This window comes from Octopus sinensis, linkage group LG13, assembly GCF_006345805.1.
Source record: "Octopus sinensis linkage group LG13, ASM634580v1, whole genome shotgun sequence".
Taxonomy (NCBI): domain Eukaryota; kingdom Metazoa; phylum Mollusca; class Cephalopoda; order Octopoda; family Octopodidae; genus Octopus; species Octopus sinensis.
In genome coordinates, this window is record NC_043009.1 from 59,761,386 (window position 1) to 59,774,223 (window position 12,838).

General features: G+C 33.8%; 1 protein-coding gene across 19 annotated transcripts in view; it reads left to right on the forward strand.

Moving 5' to 3' along the window:
- Window positions 1-12,838, forward strand: part of LOC115218656 (protocadherin Fat 1) — a 185,814-nt gene that overhangs the window by 153,419 nt on the left and 19,557 nt on the right. For 12 of the 19 annotated variants that reach the window (XR_005001715.1, XR_005001716.1, XR_005001717.1 and 9 more), the window contains one exon: window positions 1,372-1,434. The exons of 4 other annotated variants lie outside the window; for them this stretch is intronic. Coding sequence is in view for 9 of the 15 variants with exons in the window: in XM_036508413.1 (XP_036364306.1) it covers window positions 1,372-1,434 (63 nt within the window). In the remaining 6 variants the exon portion in view is untranslated. Of the gene's footprint in view, window positions 1-1,371; window positions 1,435-6,438; window positions 6,450-12,838 lie in introns of those variants that run through there. 3 more of the 19 variants (XM_036508417.1, XM_036508419.1, XM_036508422.1) reach the window with 2 other exon arrangements.

The following is a 12,838-nucleotide window of genomic DNA, read 5'->3' on the forward strand; positions in this document are numbered from 1 at the left end:
TACACCTGGCTGAAACCAATACAATTTATACATGCATATATATATATATATATATATATATATATATATATTATATATATATACATACATATATTTATATATATATATATATCTGTACATGTATATATATATATATATATATATATATATATATATATACACACACATACATCGTTATATGTGCACATGTGTGTCGAAGTGCTACTGCCTCTTAAAAGAGAGGGATGTATGTATGTATGTATGTATATATATATATATTGACAGAAATAGCAAGACAACAAAAGAATGAAAGAGACCTCGATATTATGTAAATAGAGGAATTTATCTGTCAATATAATATGTGACAATTATTCAGTAGCCATGATAAAACTCAGAGTTTCAGATGTTGGAGCGGAAACCCACGTCGGCATCTCTTCAGTTATTGGGCCACCGAAAAAATGTTATGAAGAGATGCCAGCATGGGTTTCTGCCCTGAAATCCAAAACTCAGAGTTTTATCATGGCTACTGAATAATTGTCACATATTATATTTACAGATATATGCATACATACATATATACACACACACAATATATATATATATATATATATATATATATATATATGCATACATACATATATATATATATATATATATATATTCCCATATATATATATATATATATATATATGCATACATACATATATATATATATATATATATATATATATTCCCATATATATAATATATATACATACATATATGCATACATATACACATAGATATATACATACATATATGTGTGTATATATAATATATACACACACATAGATATAGACACACATGTATATATATATATTATATATACACACACACATATGTACATATGTGTGTATATATAATATATACGCAGATGAACATGTGTGCATATATATATTATATATATAATATATATATATATACACACACATGTGTACATATATGTATGTATATGTTTATACATGTATATATGTATATACATGTATATATGTATGCATATATATTATACATGTATTGCATACGCATTGTGTGTATGTGTCCATACACACACACACATTTATATATAAACATGCACATATTCACATATATACACATATATAAATATGTTTAATCGGTCACAGACGTACATAAATATATGGTCATTGAATTTGGTTAGTATGTCAGTGATTCAAAAAAAAGTGTCACTTCATCTTCATGCATTCATCCATTTTTCTTTCCAGCCCTCTTTCTCTTTCTCTCTCTCACTCTCTCTCTCTCTCATTCTCTCTCACTCTAGCTCTCTTTTTCTCTCTCTATCTTTCCCTTTCTCCCCCAACTTTCACAAACATTTCGCTGTTTTGTTTCGTAATCTAGATGGACATCATACATTTCGGAATACCTTTGGTAAAATTCTCAAGGACAACAAAATTCGTGAAGGTATCCTTATCATTATTATTATTATTATTAATACCTTTTTTTCCACTGCAAAGGACTGATTTTTTTTTTTTTTTCTTCAACTAAAATAGTTTATAATAAATTTTTGTCCCCCTCTTTTTTTTTTTTTTTTTTCCTATGTTGCTAATTAATTTCTACTGATCCCATTTTGCATGGTATTATTTAGAATGAAATTAATTATAACGACTCAGAAATAACATTAATGCCTGTTTGATGGTTTTTTTTTTTGTCTTGTAAAACATTAAACAAACAGGCAAATTAAAATAATTAATCATTAATAAACTATGATGGAATGCAGCTTTGCTTGAAAATGAATTAAAAAAAAAAGAAAAGAAAGAAAACTATTTTAACTATGACAAAATCAGATACGTTTAATCTGTTAGGAAGGTTAATATCTGTTTTTATCTGTTGTTGTTTAGTCTGTTTAATCTGTCTTAGGGTTTAATTTATCTGTTATAAGCATTAATCTATTATAAGGTTTTTATCTTAGTTCTTTGTGGTTTCTAGAAAACATTGGGATCTCTTTTTCAGTTTTTATTTATTTTTGATTTTCTGTTAAAAGCATTTGTAATTTTGTTCTAATTAAAAACGATAAACGTCGCCCTTTTCAAGCCTATCCAGGCTCATGGCCCCGGTTCCCCAGTTTCTGTGGTGTATGTGTTCCCCCCAGCTGGACGGGACGCCAGTCCATCGCAGCGTTACTCAAGAAACATGAAGAGAGAGTGAGAGAAAGTTGGGGTGAAAGAGTACAACAGGGATCGTCACCACCCCCTGCTAGAGCCTTGTAGGGCTTTTAGGTGTTTTCACTCAATAAACACACACATCGCCAGGTCTGTAAATTGAAACTGCGATCCTCTGACCGTGAGTCTGCTGCCCTAACCACTGGGCCATTGCCCCTCCACTTTGCTCTAATTACCACCAATAAAAATATTTAAACGAGAATTGTTCCCCTTTGTATGTCAGCTATGACATCACATTTTATTTGTTAGATAAGGTGATAAAATTAGAGTTTGCAATAAAAGGTTTTGTGCAAAGTATGATATCACATTCTAATTATTCACTATATAAGGTAATATGGTGAAGCTTTGGGCCTAAGATTTGATGCCATCTATTATGTTATGGCATTGTATAACACTGCATTTATTATATAATGTGACATGGAAAAGTCTGACATTAGAAGTGTTACATACATACAAAAATATATGGAGAAAAATAGTGTGCGCATATATATATATATATGTTAAAATCATAATTTAGGGTATCTACGATATACCGCCATGCTGGAAATAGCAGCCAAAATCTGACTCTAAAACCACATTAAATGTTCATAAAGCACAAGGAGAGAAGACAAAAAGACAAAATAAAACTAGTAAAAAATTACTGGATAATTCCAGATACCGGATTTCTGGCTTTGCATTAAGAAATGCTTTGCCTCATCAGTGGAATATACGCAGAAAGTAAGTCAGATTTTGGCAGCTATTTTCAGCATGACGGTATCTCGTAGTACACTAAATTATAATTTTAAGAATAATTATTACCTTTGAAGGTTTTTATTTCCATGCTGGCCACTTGATAAGATCGATATTCAATTTAAATTAACGATCTTATCGTTATCTATATATATATATATATATATATATATTTATTTATATACGAACACACATATATGTACGCCTCTTCTTTCAAACTTTAACCTCTCAACACTAACATACAAAGGTACTATAGTCTCACTAGTGCTGGTGTCATGAGAAAAGAACTCAATACACACAATTTTGTGGTATGCATTAAAAAGGAAATCCAGTTACAGAAATCGTGCCAAAGCAGATAAAAGTGCCCAGTGTTCTCCTCTGACTCACTGGATCCTGTTAACCCATCCAACTTGTGCTAGTCTGGGAAACAATGTTAAATGATGTGGAGATTTTATTTTATTCCTCCTGATTTTTCATTCTAGTGGCATAACGAGATCTATTCAGCCTTCGTTATAACACATGCGTATCATTGAACTTGGCCTGTTTTTGTTTGTTGTTTGTGCAAGTTGTCTCAGACCATGATAATCAATCCAGATCCAAACGGCATATTTGCTTTTTAATTAAGCCCTTCACTCATTATGGAGCGTAAGCCATCAATGACTTCTCTCCATCGTCCTTCGTTCTGAGTTGCCCTTCTTCTCCCAGATCTTGTTGCATTGGAATTGCTTTCAGTGCTTCTGTAACTTTACTGTTTTACTCGGAAAAGGGTGTTTAGCTCTACACAATCTTATTCTTACCTCTTTGAAAAGGCCTCGGAAAGGGTGTTTAACTCTACACAATCTGATTCTTACCTCTTTGAAAAGGCCTCAGAAAGGGTGTTTAGCTCTACACAATCTGATTCTTACCTCTTTGAAAAGGCCTCAGAAAGGGTGTTTAGTTCTACACAATCTGATTCTTACCTCTTTGAAAAGGCCTCAGAAAGGGTGTTTAGCTCTACACAATCTGATTCTTACCTCTTTGAAAAGGCCTCAGAAAGGGTGTTTAGTTCTACACAATCTGATTCTTACCTCTTTGAAAAGGCCTCAGAAAGGGTGTTTAGCTCTACACAATCTGATTCTTACCTCTTTGAAAAGGCCTCAGAAAGGGTGTTTAGTTCTACACAATCTGATTCTTACCTCTTTGAAAAGGCCTCAGAAAGGGTGTTTAGCTCTACACAATCTGATTCTTACCTCATTGAAAAGGCCTCAGAAAGGGTGTTTAGTTCTACACAATCTGATTCTTACCTCTTTGAAAAGGCCTTAGAAAGGGTGTTTAGTTCTACACAATCTGATTCTTACCTCTTTGAAAAGGCCCCAGAAAGGGTGTTTAGCTCTACACAATCTGATTCTTACCTCTTTGAAAAGGCCTCAGAAAGGGTGTTTAGTTCTACACAATCTGATTCTTACCTCTTTGAAAAGGCCTCAGAAAGGGTGTTTAGCTCTACACAATCTGATTCTTACCTCTTTGAAAAGGCCTCAGAAAGGGTGTTTAGCTCTACACAATCTGATTCTTACCTCTTTGAAAAGGCCTCGGAAAGGGTGTTTAGCTCTACACAATCTGATTCTTACCTCTTTGAAAAGGCAGTCCATCATAGTCTGGTCGCTATCTTTTGATCTGTCCAACATGGGAGGCCTTACTAGGAGCTTGCACTCTGTTGAAGTAGGTCTCAGGGTCATTGAGACCCACAATCCACCACAACTAGAGCTGGACATTGTGGTGGGACCCAAAACATGACAGCATGGGAAAATTGGCATAAAATAATGATGATATATAAGTATGAAAGTGTGTGTGTCTGTTAATTAGGTGTCATTATAAATTGTGGGTTTGTTTTTTTTTTCTTTTCTCAATTCAGTTTCCCCAACACTTCATGCGTTTTCTCAAAAACTAACAGACATTAGTCACAGTAGTATGGCTTGTTCTAACAACAGTTAAACGACAACAAAACGAGCAATTCAATTTTCATTATTATTATTGTTACTGTTACTACTATTACTACTACAATTGCTTTTATTATCACTTACTACCACTACTATTACTGTTAGTATGAAATAACATAGAGATGACTTTTTAATTCGTTAATGAATGCATTAACCAACACATTGCTAAATCAACATTATTGGTAAATTTATTGTTTTTGATGTTGACGATAATGACGATGACAAATATTGATGATTGTGATATTGATTTTAATGATGTTCATGTTGTTGTTGTTGAGTGTCAAGTCAGTTCTGATTGAGCAGTAAAAAAAGTAAAGTTATCTTCCCGTGTCATGCAAACTCATAAGGGCCAGTTTCCCAGTTCCATTGGTACATAAATTCTCCCCCTGGACAAGACACCGGTCTGCCGCAGGATCACACATATTTGCCAGCTGAGTGGACTGCGGCAATGTGAAATGAAGTGTTTTGCTCAAGAATACAATGCGTTGCCTGTTCCAGGAATTGAAACCACAATCTTACAATCATGAGTCCAACACTCTAATCACTAAGCTAGTGATTCAGCAAGGGGAGACTACTTCACTTTCTCCCTGCTATGATGGCCTAAATAACCTATTGGTTAACTACTACAATTAACCAAATAGTCCATTGGCTACTTGGATCTAAGGTGAGAAACCCCAGGTAGTTTGACTTTGGTAACTACCAAATAAAGGGTTTCTGCATACGTGTATGTGAGTGAAAGTTAGTATGTGTGTATGTGACTAAACATGAGAATGTGAGTATGTGTTTGAATGTGTGTGCATGTATGGAAGTGTGGAGATGCTTGTATGTATGTATACTTCTTTGGACTAGTCAAGCCATATAAACTGGAAAGAATTCATAGGCACAGGTGTGGCTGTGTGGTAAGTAGCTTGCTTATCAACCACATGGTTCCGGGTTCAGTCCTACTGTGTGACACCTTGGGCAAGTGTCATCTACTATAGCCTTGAGTGGATTTGGTAGATGGAAACTGAAAAAGACCTTTGTATATGTGTCTATGTGTGTGTGTTTGTCTGTGATTTCCTCCATCCTCATCGCTTGACAACCTATGCTGGTGTGTTTACATCCCCGTAACCTAGTGGTCTGGCAAAAGAGCCCGATAGAAAAAGTACTAGGCTTACAAAGAATGAGTGCTGAGACCAATTTGCTTGACTGAAGTCGGTGCTCCAGCATGGCTGCAGTCAAATGACTGAAACAAGTAAAAAAGAAGAAAAAAAAGAGAATCAAAGAAAGACAGGTGTGGTGATGTGTGTGTGTGTGTGTGTGCAGATATTTGCATGTTTAAAACAGAGAGTGAAAGCAGACAAATAATTGGACAGACGGACAAACAATCTAACAAACAACTACAGACAGTTTTAAGACACCAGTAAATAAAAGACTACCAAATACCAATTATCAAAGAATTTAGTTGATTTTTTTTTTTTTTTGTTTTTTTTTCCTCCTGTATGCAATGAATGACTCCAGTCTAATGCTTTGATCTTTGACTTTTGACTTTTGCCTTCTAGAATGATCTTGAGTATTTCATATTATCTTGGCTAGTTGGCATGACAGTTCTTGATAATATTCTTTCTTTTATCGTGCATTGGACATCTTTGATTCAATTTTTTTTTTCCAAGACATCTCTTTGTTGTTTTTTTTTGTTTTGATTTTTTGTTTATATATTTTTCCTTTCGATTATCTTTTATATTTATTTAATTATTGTTTTTTTTTATTGTTCTTACATGTTGATGCCAAATCTCTTTACATTCTACATAGAATTTAGAAATTTGGTTTGGTTTGATCAAGTCTTTAAATGAGTCAAGAACAAAAATATTATATCGTTATTGTTTCCCAAACAACCAAAAACTGTGAATAACTGGGGGGGGGGGATTATTGACCATTTTTCTTTTAGTGACCTTTTTTTTATATTTCAAAAAAAAAATGTAATAAAAATTAAAAAAAACAAATATTTCTAATAGTAATATATTTTATGAATTTGTAAACCTAAGATCAATGTGGTGGGCATCTATCAAGGGAGGTTGACTATTCTTTCTGGTGATCAAGTTTGCATCCTACTTCTGAGTCTGACAGCAAGCTCTCAAAGATGTTAATGTGACTATATATATATATATATATATATATATATATGTTTTAGCACCCACTCGCATATATGTGGCTGTTTTAGTACACACACACACATATATACATGTATGTCTGTGTGTGCATATATATGCAGGGTGTCCCAGAAGTTGCGTACCACTGGGATTTTTTAAAAGAATACACCGTTATTGATTTCAAAAACACTATTGAAATTAACCGCAACAAATGCTCGAATTGAGCTCCCTCTACGATAAAACATGCAGAAAAAATATAATAAAATAAAATGCTTTAATTATTTTTAAGGAAAACCAGAATGGTGCACGACTTCTAGGACACCCTGTATATATATATATATATATATATATATATTTATATATATGAGTGGCTCCTCATTTCCAAGTATTTCTTTTTTCTTTTGTATTTCCTCATTTATGTCAGTGCCTCTGGTCACTGTCAAAACCAATTTTTCTTGGAACAATTATCCATAAAAGGTCACATCAGATGGCCTTCTGGAGGACTAGAGTCAGCTCATCTTTTTTTCATAGCCATTCGTCTCTTACCTTTCTTTGACAATGTTCTTCAAAATGTTCTTGACCATGGCTCTGGCTAAAATTCAGTATCTATGATCCATGTTAACATTCTCCATTTAAACTTGACTCTTTGTTCTAGAGTCTGTGGCCTTTGCTAAAGTAACAGGCTTTAAAACTTTAGCCTTTGTTAAAATTTGATACCACAGAAGAACAAGCTAAACAACAACAAAACCAACTGATTATAGACAAAGGTTACTGTTCTAGTTTTTATATCTGCTTTAAAGATGTTGATCTAGCCAAAATATGTTTTCTATATTTCGATTGTTTTGTTCTTCTTTTATTCTATTCTATTTTATTTTGTTTTGGTTTTGAGCTAAATATTGTCATCAGGATTATAGAATAAAATTTGATTTTTAGTAAGAGACATTCATTTGACTTTAGCTATGTGAATCTCAAAAATGTTTGCTCAAAAATGTTACTTTTAGGTACTTTTAGATAGATGTTGTGACTCAAACTAAAATATTTTTTCTATTTTATTTTATTTATGCTTTATTTTTACTAAAGTTAGATCACATTTTGAGAAATTTTATGGTTGAAAAGTGAACTTTTTAGCATTTAAACTGGACATCTAGAGCCCATGTGTTCTGGCAGTTTTATGTTCAAACTGGCCAAATCTGACCACATCTAGCCTACAATGTCACTGTAAAAATTAACAATCACATCATTGAAATCTCAAAGCTGCAATAAAATATGATTAATTCAATACAGTGGGAATAAATAACTATTATATTTGGCTGAACAATTAGAATGAGACAAAAAACCTAAGAAAACTTCCTGAATAAAAATGGTTGTAGAATTGGGTTTTAAACTCAGGGGTATTGAGTATGAAGAATATGGTTACATTTTGATGCAGTGTCAGGTACTGCAGTGGGGTGGAGGTACCAGTGGGAGAATTAATGCATCTGTTGCCATCTGTTGGATTTTCAAAGATGTCAAGGCAAATGAAACAATTTTAGGTGAAGGATTAGCACAAGGAGATATATTGTGGGGGTGTTGATTAGTTTTATAGTTCTGTCTCAATCGAAGACTTGATCAAATGACTATCCCCTAAATTTTCATCAGCCCCAGTTATGTAGGCTCACATTGTCTAATGCATCTTTCATTACTGTTCCCAGAGGTCTGACAGACCTAAGATCAAAACTATTCCAATCCTAACCATCCTACACTTCTATATTTAAGAGATGAGGAATTATGTACATTATTTACAATTGATGGATATTTCTCCTCATCTTGTTTGTTGTTAACACAACGTTTCGGCTGATATACCCTCCAGCCCTCATCAGGTGTCTTGGGGAAATTTCGGACGGGCATATGGCATAGTGGTTAAGAGCATGGGCTACAAACCCCAAGATTCCAAGTTCGATCCCAGGCAGTGACCTGAATAATAATAATAATAATAATAACAACGACATTGAAAAATACCTTAGGAATGAGAACCCAGGTTCAAAATTTCCCCAAGACACCTAATGAAGGCTGGAGGGTGTATCAGCCGAAACGTATTGACAACAAACAAGATGAGGACAAATATCCATCAATTGTAAATTATGTACATAATATATCTAACCATCCTGTCAATTTGTTAAGACATAGTATATCTAGGGTTACATTGTCCACTGTATTCTCCCCTGATTTTGTTGTTTAACACCAGGCCAATCATGCTGTTGTGGGCCAATAATAATAATAGGTATTGCAAGTCTTCTGTTCAGAAATTGTCAAGTATATTAATTAACAGAGTATATTAATTAACATTTCCTTTCTTGTTGTTATTGTTTAACAATCAGTCCAGTCCTAATCTAACAGTTTTTTATCATCAAAGGTTTCCCAACCAAACCAAACCAAACCAAACCAAACCTTTTTTTTGTTTGTTTGTTTGTTTTTTCAGTCTTATTATAGCTAGTATTATAGTATTCAATATATCCTCCATTTTTAAGACAGTACAGTGTAATTAGCTGCCACTTTTAGCAGATCAAGTGATCAAGTAGAAGCTGCCTTAGTAATTCATAAATTCATGGTGGTTGGGGGTGGGGCATTTTTTTTTTTTTTCTTTTTGTAATGATAAAACTGAACCAAAACTGGACTCTTTGAGCAGCTGGTTACTTCAAAGACATTTCTTTTCTCAGAAAAAAAGCATTCCGTAAGGGCTGTGTGTGCGTGTGTGTGAGTGTACATGTGTGTATGTATGTGTGTGTGCATGTGTGTGTATATGTGTTAATACATTTTAATACCTTTTTATTACCCTCTGCCTTTTCATTTTGATCTTTACGAAAGTTTATAAGCATATATATATATATATTATATATACACACACCTGTACATATATATTTATATATGCAAATGTATATACGTGTGTGTGTGTGTGTGTGTGCATATATATATATATATTTATATATATACACATACACTCACATATACATATATATGCACATATACATGTATATATGTACATATGTATATATATACATATATATATTATTGAAATGTTAAATACACTACAGTGTCGCCATCTATTGATCATCCAACCCTCTGCATGTCTTAATATATCATCACCTCCTTCACTTCCCCCACACATCCTCCACCTTCACCTCTTTTACCTGCCACTTTTTTCTTGTATTTTTTATTTATTTATTTATTTTCTTGACCTCATCTTCATGTCGTTATCGTCGTCGCCACCACCACCACCACCACCACCATCACCCTCTCACTTTATTTCACGTCAAAACTTGCACCCGTCATCTTTGTATCGGTCGTCACTTTGTCATCACCGTCATTGCTGTTGTCGTTGTTAGCTATGCACCCGCACCTCTTTCAAACTTTTTTCTAAGCACTTGTTAATCTTTTTTATATAGTGACCATCACCTGAGAATTCAAGTCTAATTGTAGACAGACTCTCTCACCAAACCTTATTTGATATTATCACATTTCACCTTTTTCTTCTCCTGCTTCTTATAATTATATATATATATATATTATTATTATTATTATTATTATTATTATTATTATTATTATTACTACTGGTATTGCCTTTTCTCTGATGTTGTTCTCATTAATTATTTCTGTCATTTTCTGAGGTTTAGTTTTGTTTGCTTTTGTTTCATTTTGGGGAGGGTTACATTACTATAGCTATTCTTTTTTTAGCATTATTATTAGTATTATTATTATTGTGAAGGCACATGGCTCAGTGGTTAGAGCGTCGAGCTTACAATCATGAGGTTGTGAGTTCGAATTCCAGACCAGGCTGCGTGTTGTGTTCTTGAGCAAGACATTTTATTTCACATTGCTCCAGTTCACTCAGGTGCCAAGCTGTATCGGCCCCTTTGCCTTTCCCTTGGATAACACTGGTGGTGTGGAGAGGGGAGGCTGGTATGCATGGGTGACTGCTGATCTTCCATAAACAACCTTACCCGGACTTGTGCCTGGGAGGGTAACTTTCGAGGTGCAATTCCATGGTCAGGCATGGCCGAAGGGGGTTTCATTATTATTATTATTATTATCAAAGGTGGTGGTCAGCAACTTGGCAGAATTGTTAGCATGCCGCCAAAATGCTTAGGGGCATGTCATCTGTCTTTATGTTCTGAGTTCAAATTTTGACCTAGGGTCGATAAAATTAGTAGCAGTCAAGCATTGGAGTTGATGTAATTGACTTACACTTCTCTTCTGATCATTCTGCTCTTGTGGCAAAATTTGAAACCATTATTATTATTATTATTATTATTATTATTATTATTATTGAGTGAGAGAGCAGTGCATGCCATCAAAGTGACACTGGGATAAAATATACGAAGCCCAGTATACCCATCATGACTACCCATCTGAACACTGACAGAGGTATTAATGTAATCAATCACCAACCCGCCAAAATTGCTGGCTTTGTGCTAAAATTAGAAAGAATTATTAATATTCTGCCACTGCTACTACTAGTTTCACTAAGTAACTGTCATATACTGGGGTTATTTACTAGAATCTATTTTTATCTTCAACATTCAGTTTTCTGCTTAAGAGAAATTAAATCAATAGAAATCATTATTGATCAGCACTTGCTCATCAATTTTGGCTCTCCAGTTCTGAATTGAAATTCTACTAGAATTTTCCTTTCAGTTTTCCTTCTACTACCATCGCCGCTATTATATCTTCTTCACAAGGGTCAGACACTCCCTGATATCAAAATCAGCTTCAAATCTTTTTCTGTTTCGTTCTTTTTCTCCTTCTTTTATCATTACTAATATCATTATTATTATTATTATTATTATTTTCACTTTTATTTTCATTTTATTCTGGGAGAGTTTCTAAAATGGTATCCTTTTATTCCGCCCCCCCCCCCTACTGACATAACTATTTCTGGTTTACATTTATTTTTTTTCCTTTCAGTTCTCAGTTTCTCTTGTAATTTTCAGCCTCTTATAACAAATCTCTTTCAGTTACAGTTCCCCTTTTTCGTTTATAATCTTTCCAATACGACCACCCTGCCTGGAACATCCATACCGAAATGTCCATATTTAAGCTATAATTATAATTGTCATTACATTAACGATGATATTAGGAGATTTCAGTTGGTCCAATCAATATTTATATGTTGATTTATGTATACACCTAACAATACTTAAGTTAGAGATAGTCGTGACCGTAATTCCACCTGTGTGGAATTGTGGTCATAAAAGTCTTTATTTTTTCAGAGACTTGCTGACTTTATTTACATAAATTCTTAACATTTTCTCAATATTTTCAGTCACATTAACCTTTATAAATATTCTTGTTTCAATATTCAACAAGAGTTGACCATTTAACTTCAGGAGGCTTTTATTACCTGAGGTCAATAAAATAAAAGTACCAGCCAATTACTGGACATCAGTATAATTACTCAGTCTCTCCTCTCGAATTTCTAAATTTGTGCCTCTGTAAAAATGGTGAGATGGTGCATTGCTCAAATCATTAGCGCATCTTACAGAATAATTTGAAGTAATTGTTCTGACCCATTACATGCTGAGTTCAAATTCCACTTGGGTCAGTTTTGTCATTTATTCTTTTACAAATGATAAAAGGATGGTCAAATATTGGTGGTGGGTGGAAGGGGTCAGTTTGATCAAAGTCATTATACGTGTGTCCCCTGCAAAAGTTAGCCATCATTTGGGGCCAGAGTAAGGAAACCAACTGGTGTGAAACTTTGGTTACGATTCAGTGCTTAAGGAGGGCAAGACATGAACTTTTAACATTACTGTTTGGTGTTTGCTACCCTGGCCAA